The sequence below is a fragment of the Equus quagga genome, chromosome 1 (genome assembly GCF_021613505.1).
Source record: "Equus quagga isolate Etosha38 chromosome 1, UCLA_HA_Equagga_1.0, whole genome shotgun sequence".
Classification (NCBI taxonomy): Eukaryota; Metazoa; Chordata; class Mammalia; order Perissodactyla; family Equidae; genus Equus; species Equus quagga.
This window is the reverse complement of record NC_060267.1, coordinates 57899795-57922808: the sequence shown is the minus strand read 5'-3', so window position 1 is coordinate 57922808 and position 23014 is coordinate 57899795. Positions and strand designations below refer to the sequence as shown.

The 23014-nt window shown below is 38.8% G+C and overlaps 1 protein-coding gene across 5 annotated transcripts in view; it reads right to left on the bottom strand.

The window, feature by feature from the left end:
* The window catches only part of LOC124245978 (cat eye syndrome critical region protein 2), a 160867-nt gene that overhangs the window by 42037 nt on the left and 95816 nt on the right, over positions 1–23014 (bottom strand). For all 5 annotated transcript variants that reach the window (XM_046673831.1, XM_046673847.1, XM_046673839.1 and 2 more), the window contains exons 2-4: positions 19126–19220; positions 1379–1562; positions 37–176 (exon numbers count right to left, since the gene is read on the bottom strand). In XM_046673831.1, coding sequence (XP_046529787.1) covers positions 37–176; positions 1379–1562; positions 19126–19220 — 419 coding nt within the window. The remainder of the gene's footprint in view (positions 1–36; positions 177–1378; positions 1563–19125; positions 19221–23014) is intronic.

Genomic DNA, 23014 nt, shown 5'->3' with positions numbered 1-23014 from the left:
ACAGTAGCTATCACAGCTCGGTTTTAAAGTGTATACCTGCTCAAATAGAGCTCTCCATTGGATTTTCCTTGTATAGGGTCCTCCTTGTACATTCGCGTTCCATAGAAATACCAATAGAGCGCCCCGGAATTGTCTTCACCCAATGGTTCCACACGGAGACTGTCTGCATCCAGACCCTAGGTAGAAAAACAGGGAAATGGTTGGGGAAATGGGGAACAAAACAAAAAAGGAAGACCTAAAATGAGGATTCAAAATTTATACTCATGATATACTTCATATACTCATGATAAACCTCATAATTAAAAAATGCCCAAGCAACTTATGTAATTTTCAATCAAGGCATAGGAAACACAGATAGAATGGGAAGCTGGTCACTTCTTTGATGAAGAGGATAGGGAAAATATTTCAAATGCTTCCTATCCCCATCGTTGCCCTCATTTCAGAAAAGAAAGAAAAACCAAAAGGAACTGTGATGAACCTATTACATGTTTGGTTTGGACTTACTGTTATTTACGTGTGCACCCATAAAGGGAAAGACAACTACAACACAAGGGAATCCAAGGTTGTGAAAGCGTTGTCCCACGTGATCCTGTGGCAGCTCCATCATAACCTATAGCAGCCTCTCATTCCAGCTGAGATCCAGCACCACAGCTCCCAACTTACCCAGGGTCTGACCTGCATTGGCATTCCCACTGCTAGTGAAGTCCTTGAGTGCTTAGCAAAGACCGTGCTAAACTGCACAATGATTTTTATACCATGTCCACGAACGGGGGTGAACTGAGGAGTCATCAACACATTTAATCATTTCTGACTGAATAGGACTAGAAACTGACCTCCCCATGAGTGAAAAGCAACAACCCTGTACACCCTCACTTGGACAGAGGCTTCTAAAATAAATGATGACAACAGAGTAAGAGGGAGGGAAGAGAGATTTACACCTTCCTTCTCCAACATAAATTTTGTAATGTGTATGTAGGGATGAACTTCACTTGTATATACAGGTTGAAGTTCTTAAGAGTTTTCAATAAATATTTCAATATGGTAAATCAAATTTCAGACGTTGGGAAATAACATTGAGTGGCTAATTTAGTTGCAATTTTGGCTGATGCCAGGAAGAACAAACACGTGCCTCTGATTGTTCCGGTGTCCGATGGGACTCAGCACACGTAAAGGAAGACAAAACCAAACTGGAAATTCAACCAAAATAACCCACAGTCATATAAATGCATGGCTTGGATTCCTCTGGCTACAGTGGTCATGGTTTCGTATCCATCGTTACTGTCAATCAAGAGTCCCAAGACTAGTAACACAAGCCAAACTCTGGCTTCTTTCAGTACTTCAGATTCTGCTCTCGGGAAAGGGCTCGCCAGTTAAGCACCTTGAGAAGATCAAAGACGTCATCTGCATCCAGCCGATAATCACAGAGTCGGTGCAGGATTTCCACACGAGTACGAAGAGGCAGCTCCTGGAAACTGGCTTCTCTCAGAGGGTTGGGTTTCCCTTCTTCGAGCTCCCAGCGGTAGTTGATGATGTCCTCCAGGTAGCTGTGGAACGTCTGGGGCCTACCACAAAAGTACATTAATATAAGATACAGAGGACGGGTGGGAAAGGGGAGAGAAGTGACGGTATGACAGCTCACAAACCTTAAACTGAAAGCAGGAAACGAGAAAGCAGTAATGGGAAGGATCTGAAAGTCCCCTGCTGATCACTTCATGTTATTACAGTATCTACCTGAACTTTCTATTGCCAAATCCCGAAGAAGATAAATACGTTAACAGGGTTTCTCGCTAAACAGGTTTTTTTTTTTTTACTTTAAACCCCAAAAAGCACATTCTGGTGAAATAGGTAAAAGTTTTAAAAATCAATGGTACAGAGAGTGAAACTGAGGCAACAGTCTTCCCTTTACTCACACAATTTAAGAGACTCTATGCAGTTCAGATGGATATTCAGTTCAAAATTAGGTCCACAACTTAGAGGGCAAACAAAAAATAAACTCAATGTCTGCCTAGCCTAATCAATTTATATTTCAGGTTAAGATGAAAAGGTGGCAAATGATGAGCGGCTAAGCCAATGTGCAACTATAATTTTGCACTCTGTTATACACAAACTTTGGGGCATGTTACAAAATACTATATTCTAAATTTTGAAGATAATTTTTCAATAGGCAACATTTAAGACAGTTTGGTGGCAACTTAAATTTTTTCTGTTAGAGTTTGGCAATTCTACAATTGCATTTTCATTAGTACCTAAATGTGCCTATATAATAATACAGTGCTGTTTAATTGTTAGATGGTTATTCTATATCTCAACTATTAAAGAATCTGGATATAATTTCACTTAATGCTTGATTTAAAAATTTTTTCTCCCTACGCAGGGGCTCTGAAGGAGTTCTGCATCAACATAATTTTTAAAAGAGGCCTGTCCCATGGTGACTTATCGGCCACAGTAGTTATATTTGCAGAAAAGAGTCAGAGGAAATAGTCATGGAAAACAAACCAAAGGGCCTTAGGCAAATAAGAAATTAAACATTCTGCTTTTTCAGAGAGACAACAAACCTTATTTCCTCACTATTGATACCTCAACTGGGCAAAATGTGAATGTGTTAGCTTATCAAAATGCAGCATAACACCTGTAAATTGCAAGGCTCTCACAAATTCACTTTGACTGCAGCATTCACATCCAAAGCCTGAGCACAGGCATTTGAATACCTGCTTGCGCCACAGTGTGTTGGGACTGGCTTCCTCTCCCCAGTGCCTGTGAAGCTCGTGCTGCTCTTTGGGAAGGAGGAGCTGGGCAAAAGCACTTCAAACTGGTGGCAAAAGCAGACAGTGTGGCAATGGTGATTTGAAAGTAAAATGGGGTGTTTTTTAAAAATTGGGTTTTTTCAGTAGCGACGACTATGAAGACAACAATCTCTCTTCAGTAATAAATACCTTTATCTATTACATACTTTCTAGAATTTCTAATGCACACCAAGCATCCCAAACAACAAGGCATGTTTTTCCCACGGTAAAATAAAATATGGAATCTATGACATTGAGATCATTTCACCAGAATGTAGCTTTGCTGGAAGACAGGGCAGGAGACAGGCTGGACCAGACTAGGGAGGCCCTCCTTAGCATACCAGTCCAGCGACCATCGTATGTGTGTAAACAGTGTTGCTCTTTGTGCCTACAATCTGTCTGAAAGCCCCTACTTGTCTCAAAGAATTGCATGTTTGAGATTCCTTTCCAATAGGCCTATTATCCTACTCAGTTTCAATTACATCACTTTTGCTAGAAGTTTTCTTAAGGCATCTCCATACCTTGAGGGTTTACAATTCAAGATAATTCCTTTTCTTTGTGTATATATATATATATATATATATATATAAACCTTCTCATCTAAATCTATATCCCTTTCTTTTAAACATCAGAAATTCAAGGGGGAAAACCTTTGAAGGCAATCTGGCCAAGAGTATTTGAATCAAAAAGGCTTCAGGAAGCTAAAAATTAGGCTAATACTTTCTACTTAGAGGTTCTTAATCTTCTATTGGACATAAAACTTTAAGAATTTGATTAAGACCATATATTCTCTCCCCTCAGAAAAATGAGCACACACACAATTTTGTGCACACTTTCAGATTTTGCTACTTACAGAAAGACGAGTAGAGTGGCACGAAGCTGCTAAAAAGGGATATAATATTTTAAAAATTTCTCAGACTACAGTTATAGAGTTTAGGTTGCCTGGAACATTCACTGACTTAGTCATCCATTCAGCTCAGTGCAATTCTATCTTAATGACTTAATTATTGCTCATCTTTCTCAAATTACTCAGAATTATAATGAAATGTTTCAACAGAATATGGTAACAAAAAGATCAAACCAACTGGAGGTTCTGAACACAACCAAGTCTACTCTTTCTTGTCTGAAAAACATTCCAAACGCTGTTAAATGAGCAGCTTTTAATTACCCTTCTTCCATTTAATAGTGAGAGAGACAGAGACAGAGACCCACTTTCCACACTCCCAGAGTTAGCCATTTCTTAGAATCCCAGCCGAGAATTTCTCAGTTTGCTTCAGACAGAACATGCTTCTACTGGTGAGACCAATGTTGACAAGAATGGCATGACCTGAATAAAGGGTCTTAGCACAAGTCTCAGCTGGCTGGAGCTGGCAGAAACCGACTCTGGAGGGCCACAAATTTTAACACTTGCAACCTGTTTTAGAAGGTCACAGATGAAAGAAGGCTGCTGAGTTCTTTGAGATATGAAAGGGTATCCCTAGTCTACTTGCAGGGGAGCAATTATGGCATGGCATCCTGGGTAGCACAATGGAGACTAAATGAAAAAACCCCCTTCTCCCCTTTGCTGCAGCTATCTGTGAAACAAATGAAGTACACGTATGCACATTCAAGCCACATTTAACATGAGTACTGGATTGAGATAAAGAAGCAACAAGTAAAAGGCTCCATAATAACACTTGATAAAGTGTTTACCCTTAAAGATTGTAAAAGACCCAGGCCAAAATAATTTTAACAACATCTCTTCTCTAAAGCTGTATAGTGGCTGCCATAGCCAACATATCTTAAAATCATAAGGATGTAATAAAAATCATGGCAATTTCAAATTAAAGGAAAATATGACTAAGACACAAAATATATCTTTCAGCAGGGAAAGATGTACACAATATAGATTTTAACATGTGTTTATGAATATTTATGTTGGGTAAAAAAGAAAAGTATTAAAAGTCAAATGGAAATCAACATGTAATAATCTTTAAAAAGATAAAGGACTTATTTATTTTTTTGCTGAGGAAGATTGTCCCTGAGCTAACATGTGTGCCAATCTTCCTCTATTTTGTATGTGGGATGCCCCCAAAGCATGGCTTGATGAGAGGTATGTAGGTCTGCACCCAGGATTCAAAACTACGAACCCTGGGCTGTAGAACTGGAATACGCAAACTTAACCACTACATCACTGGGCTAGCCTCAATAAAGGACGTTTTCCAACGGAAGCCAGATGGGATCCTAAATACTATTTGTATGAATGGGGAAGTCTGAAGTGTCAAGTGTAAGGTGTGAAAAGGTACAACAAAAATTCTGAATAGCTTCTGATAATTTAAGGATGCATATTGCCAGCCCTAGAACCACTCAAACACGCAAACACACACAAATAAGCCAATAAATGAAATAAAGTGAAATGCTTAAAAATAATGCAAAAGAAAGCACTGAAGGACCAACAGAGGAACAAAACTCAGAAGGAAGCATGTGAAAAGATGCTTGACATCATCAGTTATTTGGGAAATGAAAATCAAAACCACAATGAAATACTAATTCATATCCACCAGGATAGCTAAAATTAAAAAGACAGATAATAACAAGTGCTGACCTAGACATGGAGAAATTAAAACCCTCATACACTGTTGGTAGGAATGTAAAACAGTGCAGCCACTTTAGACAAGTTTGGCAAGTTGCTCAAAAAGGTAAATATAAAACTACCATCTGCCCCACCCACTCCACTTCTAGGTATATACCCAAGAGAAATGAAAACATTCATCCACACAAAAATGTGTACACAATCAATCAGACAAAGCAGCATAATTCATAATTGCTAAAAAGTTCAAACAGTGCAAATATCTATGAACTAATGACTAGATAAATAAAACATATATCTATACAATAGAATACTTTTCAGCCATGAAAAGGAATGAAGTACTTGATTCATGCTACAACATGGATGAACCCTGAAAACATTATGTTAAGTGAAAGAAGCCAGACACAAAAGGACATATCTTGCATGATTCCACTTAGGTACCTAGAACAGTCGAAAATAAAGAGACAGAAAGCAAATTAGCGGTTGCCCGGGATTGGAGATTGGAGGAAATGGGGAGTGACTGCTAATGAGGTGCTTTTGGGGACAACAAAAATGTTCCAGAATTAGATAGTGGTGATGACTACATAATTTTGTAAATATATGAAAAACCAATGAATTGTACATTTAAAAAGAACCCCAGAAGAACAAATGGAAAATCAACCATAGCAATAACTGCACTACAAGTAAATGAACTAAACATCTCAACTAAAAGGCAGAAACTGTCAGGCTAAGCAGAAAAAAAGCAAGACCCAACTATAGGATATCATCTATAAGATACAATTTAAATACAAAAATACAAACAGTAAAAGGATAGAAAGTTATATACTAGGCAGAATGAGCACAAGAAAGCTGAATGGTTCTATTAATACCAGTCAAAGTAGACCTAAAGACAAAAAGCCAATTCACTAGGAATATATAACAAAGCTATATGTGTATATCCAATAACAGGACATCAAACTCATGAAACAAAAACTGACAGAACTAAAGGAAGAAATGACAAATCCCCAAGCATTGTCAGAGATTTTTAATATCTTTTCCATTAATTAGTATACCAAGTAGACAAAAGAATCAATGAGGACAGAGATCTCAAAAATACTACCAACCTGACCTAGTTTACATTTACAGAATATGTACTCAAAAACTGTAGAATACATATTCTTTTCTAATGCATGTAAAATGTTCACCAAGATAAATCACATACTGGGACATAAAATAAGCCTTAAAAAACTTCAAAAGACTGCAATCTCATAGGGTATATTATTTGAACATATGAAATTAAGTTAGGACTCACTTACACTAGTATATCCAGAAATTAAATAACACACCGTTAATAACCCATGGTTCATAGAAGAAATAACAAAATAAATTGGAACATGTTTTGAATGATGATAAAACCACAGCACATCAAAATTTGTGGGATGCAGCCAAGCACTGCTTAGGAAGAAATTTATAGCTTTAAATGGCTGTATTGAAAAGAAAAAAGGCTCAAAACCAGCACTGCAACTTAAGAAGAAAAAAAAGGAAAACAAGCTAAAGCCAAAGTAAACATAAGAAAATAATAAACACAAGAAATCAATAAAACAGAAGAAATTAATAAAATAGAAAGCAGGTAAACAATAGGTAAGGTAAAAAGTTATTTCGTCAGTAAACATTTGAAAAGTTGGGAAACCTGTAGAAAGAATAAAGAGGGAGAGGACCAACAAATTACAGTATCAGGGATGAGAGTGGCACTATCACTGTAGACCATACATTAAAAGGATAAGAGAAGATTATGAACAGCATTACAGAAATAAACTCACAAACTTAGATAATATAGACAAATTCCTTAAAAAGTGTCAAGATAACTTACCAAAAATGACTTAAGAAATAGAACACCTGAAAAGCCTAATCTATTAAAGAAAGTGAATCAATAATAACAAAAAACTTGCAAAGAAACCTACAAACCCAAAGGCTTGAAGTGGTGAATTCTTTCAAATATTCAAGGAATTGTTTGAAAGAAACTACACAAACTCTTTCAGAAAACAGAGGAGGGAACGTGTACCAAAACCTGACGAAGATTTAGAAGAAAATAAAATTACAGACGAGTATTTCTCAGATACAAGTATGCAAAAATCCTCAAAGTATCAGCAAATCAAATTCAGCAATATACAAGAGGGACAACATTTCATCATACTCAATGGTGAAGGACTGATTACTTTCCCCTGAAATCAGGAACAATATATTATGAGTCTTAGCCCATACAGTAAGCCAAGAGAAGGAAGAACAAGGAATAAAGAATGGAATAGAAGCAGCAAAACTGTTTTTGACTGCAGACTACACAAAAAATCCTCAAGAATCTACAACAAAATCAGTAAAACTTTTTAAAGTGAGTTCAGGAAGACTACAGAACATGGTCAATACACAAAAATCAACTGTATTATACACATATTAGCAACAAATAGATGGAAAATAAAAAATTTTAAATAATTGAACTTAATAGTATCATCGAAAACTAAAAAATACTTAGGAACAAATGGAAATATGTCCAAATATTCTTATATTGCAAACTACAAAATATTGCTGAAATCAAAGAAGATAAACAAATGGAGATATACATATATCATGTTCAAGGACTGAGAAATTCAATATTGCTCAAAGTGTCCATTCTCTCTAAGTAGGGTTTTTCAAGACAATCTGATACTTGTATAAATTGTAAGACATACAGATCAATGGAATAAGGCAGAGTCCAGAAATGGATGGAACATATACAGTATTTGTAAGGAAGAAAACGAAAAGACTTTCTACTTCATATCATACACAAATATATTAACTCAAAATGCATCATTATGCCAACTGCAAAAAGCTAAAATTATAACACTAAAAGAAAACCTAGAAGAAACTTTTGTTTTGTTTTGTTTTTTGCTGGGGAAGATTTGCCCTGAGCTAACATCTGTGCCAATCTTCCTCTATTTTGTACGTGGGTTGCTGCCACAGCATGGCAGCCGACGAGTGGCATAGGCCCAGGCCCAGGCACCACACCTGGGCAGCCAAAGCAGAGTGCAATAAACTCAATCACTAGGCCGTGGGGCCAGCCCTCAGAAAATCTTGACATCAAGGTAGGTTCTGATTTCCTAGGTAATAAAAAGTATGAAACATACTAGAAAAATCAAACTGTACTTCAACAAAATTAAAACTTGCCATTCTTTACACTGTCAAACAAATGGAAAGGCAGGCTACACATCAGGAGAAAATATTCATAACCCATTATATACCTAGTCATCAGGGAAATGCAAATTAAAACTACAATGAGTTATCAAGTTACACAAAACAGAATCAGTAGAATTAAAAACAACAAATATTGGCAAAGACATGCAGCAACTGGACTGCTCATATGTTGCTAGTTAGGAGTATAATGTTGGAACTGCTTAGAAAATAGCTTGGCATTTTCTTAAAGTCAAACATACTCTAACCATATGACCCAGCTATTCCCAAGAGAAATGAAAACATATGCCCACACGAATGCTTTACTCATAATAGCCCCCAACCAGAAGCAACATACAAGTCCACTGACTAGTGGACAGATAAACTGTGATATATTTTTACACTGGAATACAATTTAGACCCTCTCTTCCCCAAAAGGAACAAATTACTGACACATACAACAGTATCAATGAATATCAGAGACACGCTAACTGAAGAAGCCGCACACAACAGTACATATTGTATGATCCCATTCATCCAAAACTCTAGAATAAGGTAAAACTTAATCTACAGTGATACAAATCAGATCAGAGGTTGCCTGGGTTGTATTTTTTGGGGGGGAGGTGCGGGGGGAGGGAGAGTAGATTTAATGCAAAGAACACTTTCTGGGGAGATGGAAATGTCCTATCATTTTGAGTAGGATGGTGACTACATGATGTATTCATTTGCCAAAAAAACACTGGCCTGTATATTTAAACTGTGTGAATTTTATTGTCTAAATTTTATCTCAACAAAGATGAGTTTAAATGAACATACTTAACAGAAGTGTTGTAATTTGCAAAAAGGTAAATAATATTTCTATAGAGGGCAGATAAGACCCCGAAACACTAAATGTTTTTAATTGACTTTAGAGAATCTATTACAGAATGTTAGCTACATAATTAACCTGGAGAAGTTAAATTTACAATTGTTATGAATTTCTACTTAAGAGTGGAAACCACAAAGAAAAGTGAAGGAAAGACCACACTGAAGCATGAATTAGTCTAGGTTATCTAAAAAGTACTCTAATAAAGATGACAAAAGGATAAAAATCTTTTGGTGCCAAATATCATAATGAGCATTTAATGGAGAATATATTTATACTGCTTAAACCATTGCTCAAGACAGTGATTCAAGTCTATCTTCACTTTCACAGCTAAGAACAAACCAGAAGCTCCTGATTTCCAATCCAGTGTTCAATTATGCTGGGCTCCTTCCCAATGAAGAAAACGAAATGCAGCTGAACGATCACCTAGCTGATTAATCACTTTAAATACCTAAAGTACTTTTATTGATACAGGCCCATAAAACCACCAGCTAGAATTACAATTCCAGGGGGAATACAGGAGAAAAGTACGGAGTCTTGTGAAAGTCCTAAGTGTGTTACTAACAATTCAAAACTGTCTTTAAGCTTATATATTAAGAGAAAAAAAAAAGGGAAAGAAGGTCCAAAAATAAAACAAGAACCCATATGTCCACCATCAAGCTTAACAGAAAATTAGCAGTACCTTAAATTAGTGGAACTTCAACGTGCTGGACCAGCACATCAGCACCACCTGGAACTTGTAAAGAATGCAAATTCTCAGGCCCCACCTGGATCTACTGAATTAGATGATGATAGACCCAGCAACGTCTTTAACCAAGCCCTCCAGGTGATTCTGATGTTCCCCCAGTTTTGATAATCACTACCTTAGATGTTATTACCACTTATGCTCATCCCTAGCTACAGTCCCTTCTTACCAGGTCCTGAATTGCATTAATATTCCTTTGATTTTCTTCGAGCTTTCTACATACATTTATCCTCATTTAGTTTTCCATTTATAAAAATACAATCAAGGGCATGTATGCTTCTGTGACCTGCTTTATTTGCCAATGTTATTTTTTGGCCTGCTTTATTCACGATAATGTATATACTGGTGATACGGCTGCTCGCAGCTCCCAGAGACCCCCGCAGTCTGTGGCCATGGAGGCACTCCCAACATGGCTGTCTACTTCCTCAAAGCAACAAGAGGAGTCTCTAGAGCATCTGATAGCAAGCTGGAGTCTTGTTAATGTAAGCTAATCAGGAGTGACATCCCATCACCATTGCCATATTTGAACGGTTAGGAGCAGGTCCTGCACACACGCAAGGGGAGGGGACCTCACAAACGCATAGAGGATTTCCACAGGATCATGGGGGTGCCCCTCAGAGTCCAACTGCCACACTCAGTACCCATTAAAGACACCACCCTTTCTTGGCAGCAAAATGAACAAATTCCTGAAAAACTTTTGAACTAAGACTTTATTCTAAATCAGGCACCTCAAATTCCTAAATAAAATAAAACCAAGCCAAACCAAAGATGTGCCATGGAATACAAGTGCACTATTGAGAAAATGTTTAGATACCTGTGTGATTGGCTATCACAAGAGAGTCCGACAGAATGTGTGTGGAAAGGGGAGTCAGGCGACCTGGGTGCTTGTTCCAGTCTTGCTGTTTACCTTAGCTTCCTCGTAGGTAAAACAAATCGCACTAGATGATATCTAAAGTTCTTTTACTTCTGAGATGCTGATTCTGAACTGTAGATTAATTTGACATTTGAAAAAGCTTTTAAAGCAGAGGTCCACAGACAGAATTCAGACAGTCCATGAGCCTGGCTGAGAAATAATTTTTAACTAACCTATTAACTGAAATTTTACATTCTGTTCAATTATGACTGCAGGCAATAAAATACAGTAATTTTAGGAATATGTCTATTTTTCATCAAAAGATATCATATATTTTCATATTACATTACAGGTATCATAGATACCTTAAAATAACATTTATAAACATCATACTTTAAGATAGTAATCTCAAGAAATCAGGCTTGCTGCTAGAGCATGTTATTTAATGAGTTGAAACACATTACTGTATAAAAAATTGTTTATAATATCTTACTGACTACGTTTCAGTATAGTTGGGTTCTGCTGTAATCCTACTTATTTTACTTTGCGATTTGAAATCATATTCTTAAGATGTGGCCCGTAGACTTCATTATAGTGCCAAAGAAGCTCACAGTACAAAATTAGTTAAAAATCCTTGTTTTAGAGGAAAACCTTCTCATTACATTTCTCTTTTAATTCATTTACAGCATGGGGCTGTGGTTCAGAGGCTGGAGGTCTAGGGTTCAACAGTTAGGGGCCAACTACCAGCTGTGTGACCTTGGGAAAGCTGTTTAACCTCTCTGTGACTGAAAGTCCTTGACAGGTGGGTGAGAGAACACTTTAGAGAGCCGCTATGAGGATTAAATGAGAGCCCCTGAAAAGCACTTTGAGCAGCGCCTAGACAGTAGAGACACAGTTACCATTCCCATAAGCAGACACAGCATCACGCTCTCTCCATAGGGATACAAATTTGAGTTTGGAGAATACAACTAAAACGAAATGTGGCTTCCACATGCCAGTTTAAAGATTAGACTGAGTTAGTCGAACTGGAATGGTAACCCATTTGATTTTCTAAAAACAGAGGCTGGCAAACTATGGCCCATGGGCCAAGTCCATACTGGAAGCTAAGAATGTGAAAATCACTCTTCGTTAAATGGTTGGGGAAAAAAAGAATCAAAAGACGACAACTACTTCATGACATGTGAAAATGATATAAAATTCAAATTTCAGTGTCCATAAAGTTCTAATAAAACACAGCCACAATCAGTCATTTAAGTATTGCCTATGGCTGCTTTCGTACCATGACAACAGAGCTGAGTAGTTCTAACAGATCATGTGATCCACACAAAGCCTAAAATATTTATTCTCTGGCCCCTTACAGAAAAGAGTTTGATGATCCCAGTTCTAAAATGTGCAAACTACAAGAGATAAGACAGGGAAAGTTGCTTGAGTCAATGTCAACTTTCTACTCAGCATGTGTAGAAAACTAATGATAATATTTTTACATACACTGATAATAACTGATATTTATTAAAAGCCCAAGACTGTTCTAAGGCTTTTCATAAATAATTTCATTTAATCCTCACAGTAACTTTAGTGTGTATTGTCATCATTTCCATTTTACAGATGAGGCAAGTTACACACAAAGAGATTAAGTAACTTTCTTAGCTCCATATACTAGGTTAAGTCTTAGAACCAGAAAGCACAAGCATTCATTTGTCCAAATTTCTCTTTCTTTAGGATGGGATGAACGTAAAACTTCAGAGCATAACAATGAACATGCATTCACTCTAAATGCTTGTGGATACCACTGGTGGGACAAAATACCCCTCACTTTGGGAAATTCCTTTCAATGGAAAAAGCAGAATCCATCACTGTGTTTTCTTCTGTGGGTACTCAGGACACAGTATATTCAATTTGTGAAAATTCATTGAGCTGTATAGTTAAGGAAGGTGCACGCTTCTGTGTGTATATTATACATCAACAATAACAAGTTTTCAAAAGGCTGAAGCCTGCGCCTCACCCCAGACCAATTAATTCAAAATCTTGGGGCTACCAGTTCCTAAACTTCTTTGACCATTCAGAAATATTTTTATTTCATGTGTCCATTTTTTTTAAACAAATAAAAATCACATATTGTTTTCTGCAATGCTCTGATAGCTCACAGCTATGTTTTGCAGAACATGGTTTCAGAAATGCTGGAACAATCCTTTGCTTCCCAGCCTCAGCACAGAGCAGCAGGGCCTGTCTCTTCCGGAAGAGCTCTTCCTCACTCAGGGAGGGGCTGTGCTGCCCCCACAGAAGGATAATGAACACTGCTGGAGCACTGCACTCCCTGTGCGCTCTCTGCTTCTGCCTGTGTGAGACTCTCATATTTTCCTTAGAGAGCAGAAAAATCAAAGCAGCAGCTGTTGGCAAAAGGGAAAGGAAGAAACTCATTTCCCTCCTCCCCATTATAACCAAGCATTTGAAATTTTATGACATTTGACTAGTCTTTTTTTTAAGAAATCAATCCCTCATTTCAAAAGAAATCATGTAGGAGTAACTGACACCGTGTTGTGAAAGGAGCAAACTGGTATTCCTAAGAGCTGCTCTGATTCAGCACTGCTCCCGAATACTGGCCACTGTGCAGCCTAGGAGGACACAAGCTGTGGAGAGGACAGAAACAGAAGGCGGAATGGTACAGGGCATTTACATGTGACCGATGAGACAGATACATTCTAAAATACATAAATACTATTTTTACCTTTAGGTATACATATGTGAAAGAGACACCTACCCCATTCTGTGCCCCGTCTTCAGGGAGAGGATGGGGATCTCTGCTCTACACTATACTGGATGATTTTTTTAAACCTAACTTTTTATCCTACCAAAATGCATTAATTCTATATGAAGAAGATACAACAAGAAGGGGGCTGAGTTATAGGCCTAATATTCAGATTCTATGAATGATGAAAGATCTGAACTCTTGTTCTTTCAGTTCTTTGTACTTCCTCTTGCCCTTGTGAGAGTTATTCATCTTCTAACTGGCTATATGACCTGATAAATAACTCACATTCTCTGGATGTGCTGTTTCCTCCCCTATAAAATAGGACCTGCGAGATGACCCCCTACCATCTCTCCTTCATCACCTCATGAGACTGAAAAAACGAAATGGACCCAAATGAAAATATAATGAATGACAGGAAAGGTTGCATCTAAGCTGAAAATGTTCCATAGAATATCCATCATTTTCAAACAAATTGGTTTTAAAGGGAGTATTATCAATGTAAATATATACTTTTTCTATAATTTATACTGGAGACTAATGGAAAGGAAAGACTAATGGAAGGAATAAAATTAAACTAAGAACAAGTGGGTTACAGCCATTTACCCACACAAAGGGTAAATCAGACCTCTTGTTGGCCAGTCCTTAGATACGTAAGGGTCCACTAACACCACATGTGATGATCTATAAGTCAACTGGTTCTTGTCGAAAGTCTATCAAAATACACAGACAATTTATGAGATATTGTCAACAACTAAGTAAATGTGATTAGACGCAAGCATCCATCTTACCAATGTTGTTAAGTTTTGTACTCTGGAAGATATGGTCAGTACAACAAAAGGATGCGCAGCAGGTAGCCTTTAAGAGACTCCCAAAACGACTTCTGCCTCCTGGTATTCACACCCTGTATAATCCCCTCTCCTAATGTGAGGGAGAATGTCTGTGGCTTGCTTTTAGTCAAAAGAATATGGCAAAAGGGATGTCACTCCCATGACTATGTTATGTCTTATAAGACTCTGTTTTGGCAGACTAAAGCTGTTTTCCTGCCGGCTGTGAACATACAAACAGCTACGTTGTGAGAGGGCCACATGGCAAAGGAACTATGGGCGACCTGGGAGCAGACAGAGCTCCTAGCCAACAGCCAGCAACAAAATTAGGACCTCAGTCCTGCAACTGCAAGGAGATGACTCTGCCATCAACCTGAATGAACTTGAATTCCTCCCCACTTAAGCCTCCAGATTAGAACATAGACTGGCTGACACCTTGAGGACAGCCCTGTGAGACCTTGAGCAGAGGGCCCAGGTAAGCCATGTATAGACTTCTGACCTACAAAACTGAGAGATAATAAATCTGGGTTTTCTGGTGAGGAAGATTGGCCCCTGAGCAAACATTTGTTGCCAATCTTCCTCTTTTTGCTTGAGGAAGATTGTTGCTGAGCTAACATCTGTGTCAGTCTTCCTTTATTTTGTATGTGGGACACCACCACGGCATGGCTTGACAAGCGGCATATAGACCCGCACCAGTGATCTGAACCCATGAACCATGGGTGGCCGAAGCAGAGCACATGAACTTAACCACTACACCACCAGGTCGGCCCCCAAAAATGTCTTGTTTTTTTTTTCGTGAGGAAGATCAGCTCTGAGCTAACATCTGCGCCCATCTTCCTATACTTTATATCTGGGATGCCTGCCACAGCATGGCTTGCCAAGCTGTGCCATGTCTGCACCCAGGATCCGAACCAGTGAACGCCAGGCTGCCGAAGCGGAATGTGTGAACTTAACTGCTGTGCCAAAAGGTTGGCCCCCCCAAAAATGTGTTTTTTGAGCTACTAAGTTTCTGGAAATTTTCTACGCAGCAATAGAAAACAAATCTATGGATCTTCCCCCCAGTCACACCTCCAGATAACTGTAGTCCCAGCTGATACTTTGCAGCCTAGGAAGAGCTCCTAAGCTGGACAGGCCTGGCTAAGCTGCGCCCAGACTACTGACCCACAGAAACTGAGATAGAATACATTCTTGCTGTTTGCAAGCTGCTAAGTTCTAGGGCACCTTGTCACACAGCAGCAGATAACTAACATGGCACGAAACAGGCTAGGGGACAAATCTTGAAAGGAAAGTAGGATGATAATCCTAGAAAATCAAAAGAGAATCAATTAAAGAAAAATCAAGGTCAATAAACCGGGCAGATTCAAGATATATATGGAGGAATATATTCTAAAGTACTTGTAGTATGAATGTGATTCTATTCTTAATAGCAACAAAAATTAAAATAGCCAGGAATGTATCTGACCTAAATGAACACAGCTTACAACTTTTTACTGAGTAATATGAAGGACTTAAATAAAAGGGTTATCTCAACATTGTAAAGATGTCAATTTTGCCCAAATTTATTCATAGCTTTATTTGATTCTAATCAAAACAAGCGAATTTCTTATCGAATATGACAGATTACATAATCATTTTCTGGAAGAATTACCAAGCAGGATTAATTAAAACGGTATTAGAGTTAAAACAGACTGATACGTACAATTAGAAACAACTAAGTAGATTCTAGCATATGTACAAAATGTAAAAGATTGAACAGATATCATACCAACAGAGAAGGGAAGACTTATCCCATAAATTGTATGAAATGACTTTAGTTATTTAGATCTTCAACCACACCCTGCCCTCCCCCCTCCTCATCATCACGCACAGAAGACTATAAGCTCCACAATGGAGAGGAGACACTTTAGTCCTACCAGCACCTAGGGGCTGGCGTGTCATGGGCGATGTCCAGAGCTGCCATAGGTGGAGGAACACTCTCATGAGAACAGTAAAATAGAACAATCTCTGATAAATTTTAAATGGGCATTTCTTTTGCTTGATCTTCAATCAATAAACCAATAGAAGAAATGACCCTGGTATACAACAGGAAATTCAAGTATACAAAAATTACCAATATGCCCAATAAACGTAAGAAAGGATATTGAACATGTGAGGAAGGATCAATGAAATCCAAGTTAAAATAGCTTTTACCTATCTGGTCAAGATTAGAGACCTCAAGTCCAGTCAATTTCACCTTCATAGTAGTCCTCCACTCTGTCCACTTCTCTCCTCTCTTGCCTGATTAATTCATTAGCCCCTATCTGACCTTCCTGTTTCCCCTCTTGCCCTAAGATGCTTATTTAAAAACAAAAATCTAGGGGCCAGCCCAGTGGCACACTGTTTAAGTTCGTGCGCTCCGCTTCAGCGGCCCGGGGTTCCCAAGTTCGGATCCTGGGCGTGGACCAACACACGGCTCCATCAAGCCATGCTATGGCAGCGTCCCATATTCAAAAAATAGAGGAGGATTGGCAACAGATGTTAGCTCAGGGACAATCTTCCTCACCCAAAAAGAAAAAAAAATTCCCTTTCAAAAATAAAAACACAAATCTCACCATATCCCGATCTCTTTGCTTTTAGGATTATATCCCCAAATTCTTAAGCCTACAGGGCCTATTAGGCTCCAATTCCTATTGTGCTGTGGCCATGTTGGATTCCTTGAACTGAAATGCCTGTAGAAGACAAGTAGGTAAAGAAAATATGTGAGGTGGGCCACGTGAACATTACAGATGGTAAGTAGCAATAAGCTCCAGCATGGAAGGGCAATAAGGAATGCTACGGATGAGGCAGAGCAGGGCACACAGGCCCTGTTTTCCCTCCAGCTAATGGGTGTCTTGATGGGTGCCAGACCACTGATTGGATGTTTTCTGGAAGCTATAAATCGAGATTTTAAATGTGAAATCTCATTTTAGATGTTGGCAACAAACGGAAATTTAACACTCAGAGGCAAAACTGTACAGCTCAAACAAATCACGTTTCTGAATCACATGGGACCTTCTGTAACCTCTAGGTTCTGCTCTAGGGAATCAAACCCTAGAAAATTATTCCTCCTAGCTGCACTTCTTTGGTGGGTTTGTTCATTCATTCGTTCACTTATTTATTGGGCTTTATAAGATATGGACACTGGCCCAGGGAAGCTCCTATATGAAGGCTCAGTTCACGCATCACTTTCTCACACCAGGTTATATGCTCCGTTGACTTGAGAGCATTATCACGGGAACTGTATAATTTGCAACTGTATAATCATTACTGTAATTATTACAGCACAGGACTATATGTTCCATGAGGGCCCTGAGAGTGTCTGTTCCAACAGTACCTGCGGGCCAGCATATAAAGGGCAGTGTCTAGAATGAGGGTTAGGCAAACAGATACTGGTCATGTGCTGATAGTTCAAGGGTAAAATGGAGAACCTCTGTGGTGGGTACCCTGGCAATTTATTAGAAGTATCTTAAATGGGCATTTCTTCTGACTAAAAACTGCAACATCATGTTCGGGCAGTAAGACAAACGATTTTCCCCTTTTCTTTCTCCTCTTGGTTTGGCACAACTTGGGTATTCTAGGGGGAAAAAGTCATTATAATACTGAGTGCAGGAGCAATAACTCTCTCTTAATACACACTTATTCCCTGAAAAAAAGGGCACTTCATCACTTACACCCTGAAAAAACAGGCATTTTGTCACTCTTATTCACCTTGTAACCACAAGTTTATCACATATTAGTATCAGGCCTGGTTTCCCAGCCCTGACAGACACCTAAGAGTGGATTTAACAGAAGTATTTCAGATCCCATCTTTAACTGTCTGAAAAATATAAATCATAGCATCCCAAAGTCGTCCATGGACTGACGGGGTGGAGGCTGGGACACTTGCTTTGTCTCAGCTTTGTGCGAGTTGGCCCTATAGTTCTGTTCTGTGTGGAAATGTAGCAGCAAAGAGAATGTATATCAAGTTAGGGTCAAAACAAGGGACAAGGCCAAGGCCATATCAGGAATACTCTTTATTTGTCTACACAGATAAAACTGTGGTCCAAACTTCCCACACACCTCAAATGCACTGCAGAGCTGTTTACCTGGCAGTTATGGTGTGAGGGGCCTAGAAGCTCCATGTAGAAAATTACACTACCATTTACGTGAGCCACAGAAGATACTCAAGGGGTAGAAAGGCAGTAAAATCTGGTTTTAATTTGTTAGGCAACATTTTACCAATACTGCAAACAAAAATCAGAAAGAAAGTCATATGCTGAGAAGAAGAAATTCTACACTTGAACGTGTTAGCTGGTGGATCCAAGAGTACGGGGTATAGACTTGTGAGAGTGAAGTAAAGCCAAGGCTTATGATAAAATTAAAACAACTGCAGAAGGAGCCAAACACAGGGCTTGGGAATCCGTTTGTAACTGCTCAGTCTACACTGGTATATAATGGCTAATGATCTGTTCTGGTTTGTAACAGAAGACATAAACATCACTACAACTGGTTAATTAGCTCTCTCCGCAAGAAATACTTAGTAAGATCAGGATTACTCACGTGATATCCCTCCGTTGATAGCAGCCCTGAAGCAGGCAGGCGATCAGGTCACTGATAAACTCTACGTCATCTCTGTGAAGAGCTGCTTCTAACTCCTGAGATGGAGAAGGGGAGAGAGAGATTGAGGGATCAAACACAGAGAGAGACGTCTTAAAATCCATCCACCCCTTCCACCACCATCACCATCACCCCCTCAAGCAACTGAATGGTCATTTTAACAGAAGTGCTTGTTAGGGATCAACTCTGCCCTTCCTCCCACAGTTATTACTGCTAGAAAAGCAACTAGAGTCCAACTTTCTTTTGTCCCATGGGGTTTATTTCTCCCATTGCTCCTTACACAGCTCCATTCCTTTCGTCTGCGCTCTAGAAGAAACACACATATATTTCCTTTTGTAAATCAATGCTAGCATAATTATCAAAGACCTTAACTTATATAAAGACCTTGCATTGCTTTCTATTTTAATGGCAAGAGAATAAAGGAACAAATACGTAGTTAATCAGAAAGTATTCTTCACTTAACAGTTTCAAGAGGTAAACCATCAGCAACAGCTTTAAAGAACCACTACATTTTGAAAAATAGTATTGGTGTAAACAATTTTGGAATTTTTATTGTCAGGACACTACACTTACACGACTGATGATAGGAGATTACCAGAACTGAGAGTAGTCTTACATCATCTGGAGAGAAGTGAGGTAATGTTTATGTTAATGACCTAACCCTAGGTGAGATGTATTTGCTTTCCTTGGGGTTCAGGTGGACGATGCCAAAGACTTAACTTGTCTGAGCATAGTAGTCTAAACAAAGATTAGTTGAGAGGAGCTACAGGGACAAAAAGTGACAGTGGGGAATTTTACAAGATCTTATTTCTCTTCTCAATCTCCCATAATAAACTGGTATTCTCTGAGATGACGAAACATTTATGTTCTAAGTCATCAACTCTTTTCAAGCAAAGTTTGCCCATATTCTTTCAATCCAGGATGCTATCTATTTTCTGCATGCAAACCATTTTCCAAGGGTCCGCTATGCCTATGATTTGACCAGCTCATGACCAGGCTCTATTATCCAGATCTATAAATGAAACTTCCGAGGATCTTATTAATGGTTCTGAAAACACAAAGTGTGCATAAGATGCAATTCTGACCTTAACACCAATTACAGGACAGTATATACTAAAGAGGGTAGCCGGCTTGTAGTATAAAAACAGTACAATTCTTTTGTAAACTATATTAATTGTTCTATTTATTATCTTATTTTAACAAATTCCTAAGTCTGTAAACACTCACTCTAAAAACTTCACAGGACAAAAAACTGCTAAGCCCAGTAACTGATAAAAATAAACAAAATACAAACCACCCTGAGGCAGTTCCCCAGGCAAATGAAACTCAAAATTCAAACACAAGGCTCAAACTTTAAAACATTTTGCTTGCCTTAAATACAAATTTGGGAATTATTAACACACCCATAGCAATGGTTCTTATTCTTATATTAGCTTATTAACTCCTTTGGGCAGAGTTCTTTTCTACCTTCTAGTTAGTGATTATCCAGAAAACTAAGAAACTCTGCCAATCAGAGATAACAAGGATCTGAGCTCCAATTAGTCAGAATTCATTTATTCAACAAATATTTCCTGGGCACCCACCTTGTGTAAGATAATATAGTACTTCCTAAGAACTGTGGACCTTAGCTTAGTTAGGAGAGATAAGACAGTACAAAAAAGACAAACAAACAAAGTAATTAGCACTATTAAAGCACAGAAAAGATGCTATGGGTGCTGTGGGAGTTGAGAAGAAAAGGATTACTTCTGGCTGTGTGAAGCCTGAGAGATTTCACCAAGGGGGCGGCACCTGAGATGGCAAAATTGTGACCTGTGTGACGATGGAGAGGCAGGGCGCAAGTAGGTGCAAGGAACAACATGAGCAAGGGCATCAAGAGGATATTAGGCCCTGTTATTCTATAGAGTATGGAGGGGAGTAATGTGAGCTAAGACTGAGAGCTGATACTGAAGACAGAGTTAATGAGTCTGGCCTTTCTTTGGAAGACAGTGGAGATCCACTACAGTTATTTTACAGAGGAAAGACACAGTGAGGTTAATCTAGCTGCTGTGCATACAAGATGAATTCTAGTGGCAGAGGGGGAAGGTGAGGCAATGTTCAGTATAAGCAACAGCCCAGGAGAAAGATTCTGAAGGACTTAATTAAGGAGAGAAACAGCAGGAAGAAGAAACATGAATTCAAGATCTGACAGAAGTAAAGGAGAGGCAAAGCAAGGGAAGATTTGAATGACTCATATTTTAAGCCTGGTCAGCTGGGCCAGACTCCAAAATAAACCGCAATTACAACAGAAGCCAAACCCTTGAAGTAAAAAGTCCCAGGCCATCTTGTTTGATAGATAAGCCAGAATTACTGAATGCTAAAGCTGGAAGGGAAATCACAGAAGATATTATTTTAACTTTCTCAATTTAAAGATAAACTAGGTCCAGATGCACTTCCCCAGATGCACTCAGCAAATCAGAGCCAAGTGAAATCCAGATCATCAGGTACAGTGCTCTTCCCTTAAAGTAAGCAGCTTCCCACTGACACAGGCTCTCTGTTCTAGAAAGGCCTGATGGTTTTAACATTTATAGTAACCGTCTCATCACTGCCCTCTCCAAGCCCTGACAGGTACCACTCTCCCTATGTAGAATAAATCCCTTCCTGGCTCCCTTCTGCCAAGCCATATTGTAGTCCCTTACATGAAAAACTTTTATCTACAAAATCTTCCTGGCTGAGTTCCACTTTGCCGGTTCCTTCAGCAATTCCTTTCTCACTGTATGTTTACTCATTGTTACACATTTCTATCGATGCTCTGTCCTTTTCCCCATCGGTGTAAATTAAGAACGCAGAGTGATTCTTGATTAGAGGTGCTGTACTCTGTACTAACTGTTGCTTCTTAGTGTTTTTAAAGAACAGTATCAAATTAAACGATGATAAAAGGCCACATTGGAAGAGGTAAGAACTAGGAAGGCTTTCCCAAGGAGGTGACGGAAAGAAGCTTGCCACAGATCACTGCGAAGCTGTGCCAGGATTCCTAGAAGTCACAGGAGACAATGTGGATCACTTTTATTCCTTCCTTCCTTTCTTTTTTTTTTTTTTTTTTTTTTGAGGAAGATTAACCCTGAGCTAACTATTGCCAGTCCTCCTCTTTTTTGCTGAGGAAGCCTGGCCCTGAGCTAACATCCATGCCCATCTTCCTCTACTTTATATGTGGGACGCCTACCACAGCATGGCTTCCCAAGCGGTGCCATGTCCACACCTGGGATCCGAACCGGTGAACCCTGGGCCGCCAACAAGCAGAACGTGCGAACTTAACTGCTGTGCCATTGGGCCAGCCCCCCAGTTTTATTCCTTAGTAAATTATTTAAAACATTACTTTTATAAAACAATCATACTATAGAGCAAAATGCAAAATCTACATTAACTTTTTAGCAGAGATTCCTTAAAAAATGTCACTCTTGTAGAAACAAGTTTAAGCTATACTATTAATTCCCTTTCTTTTCCATCTCCTGTCTCCCACCTGCAGACGTTCTCTTCTAGCTTAGGTGGAAACACTGGACCAGGGCATTTCCTTCCTATCAGTGTCACCTTCACCAGAGGCAAGCTCTAGCTGTCCAGTTTCTACCTATAACATTGTCCTCTGAGAAGGTAAAAATAAAACGTAGCAGTAGCATCACTGAACGCCCTTTCTCTTCCTTAAAAATAACACATTAATGTTAGTTTCATTCACCTCCTCTTCTTAAGCTGCTTATTGGAAAGAAATGTTCTTGTTTTCTTCTCTTGGGCCCTACATATAATATTAGGATAAAAATTAGCAAATCGTAGGTAGTCAAATTAACTTATCTATATATAGTTC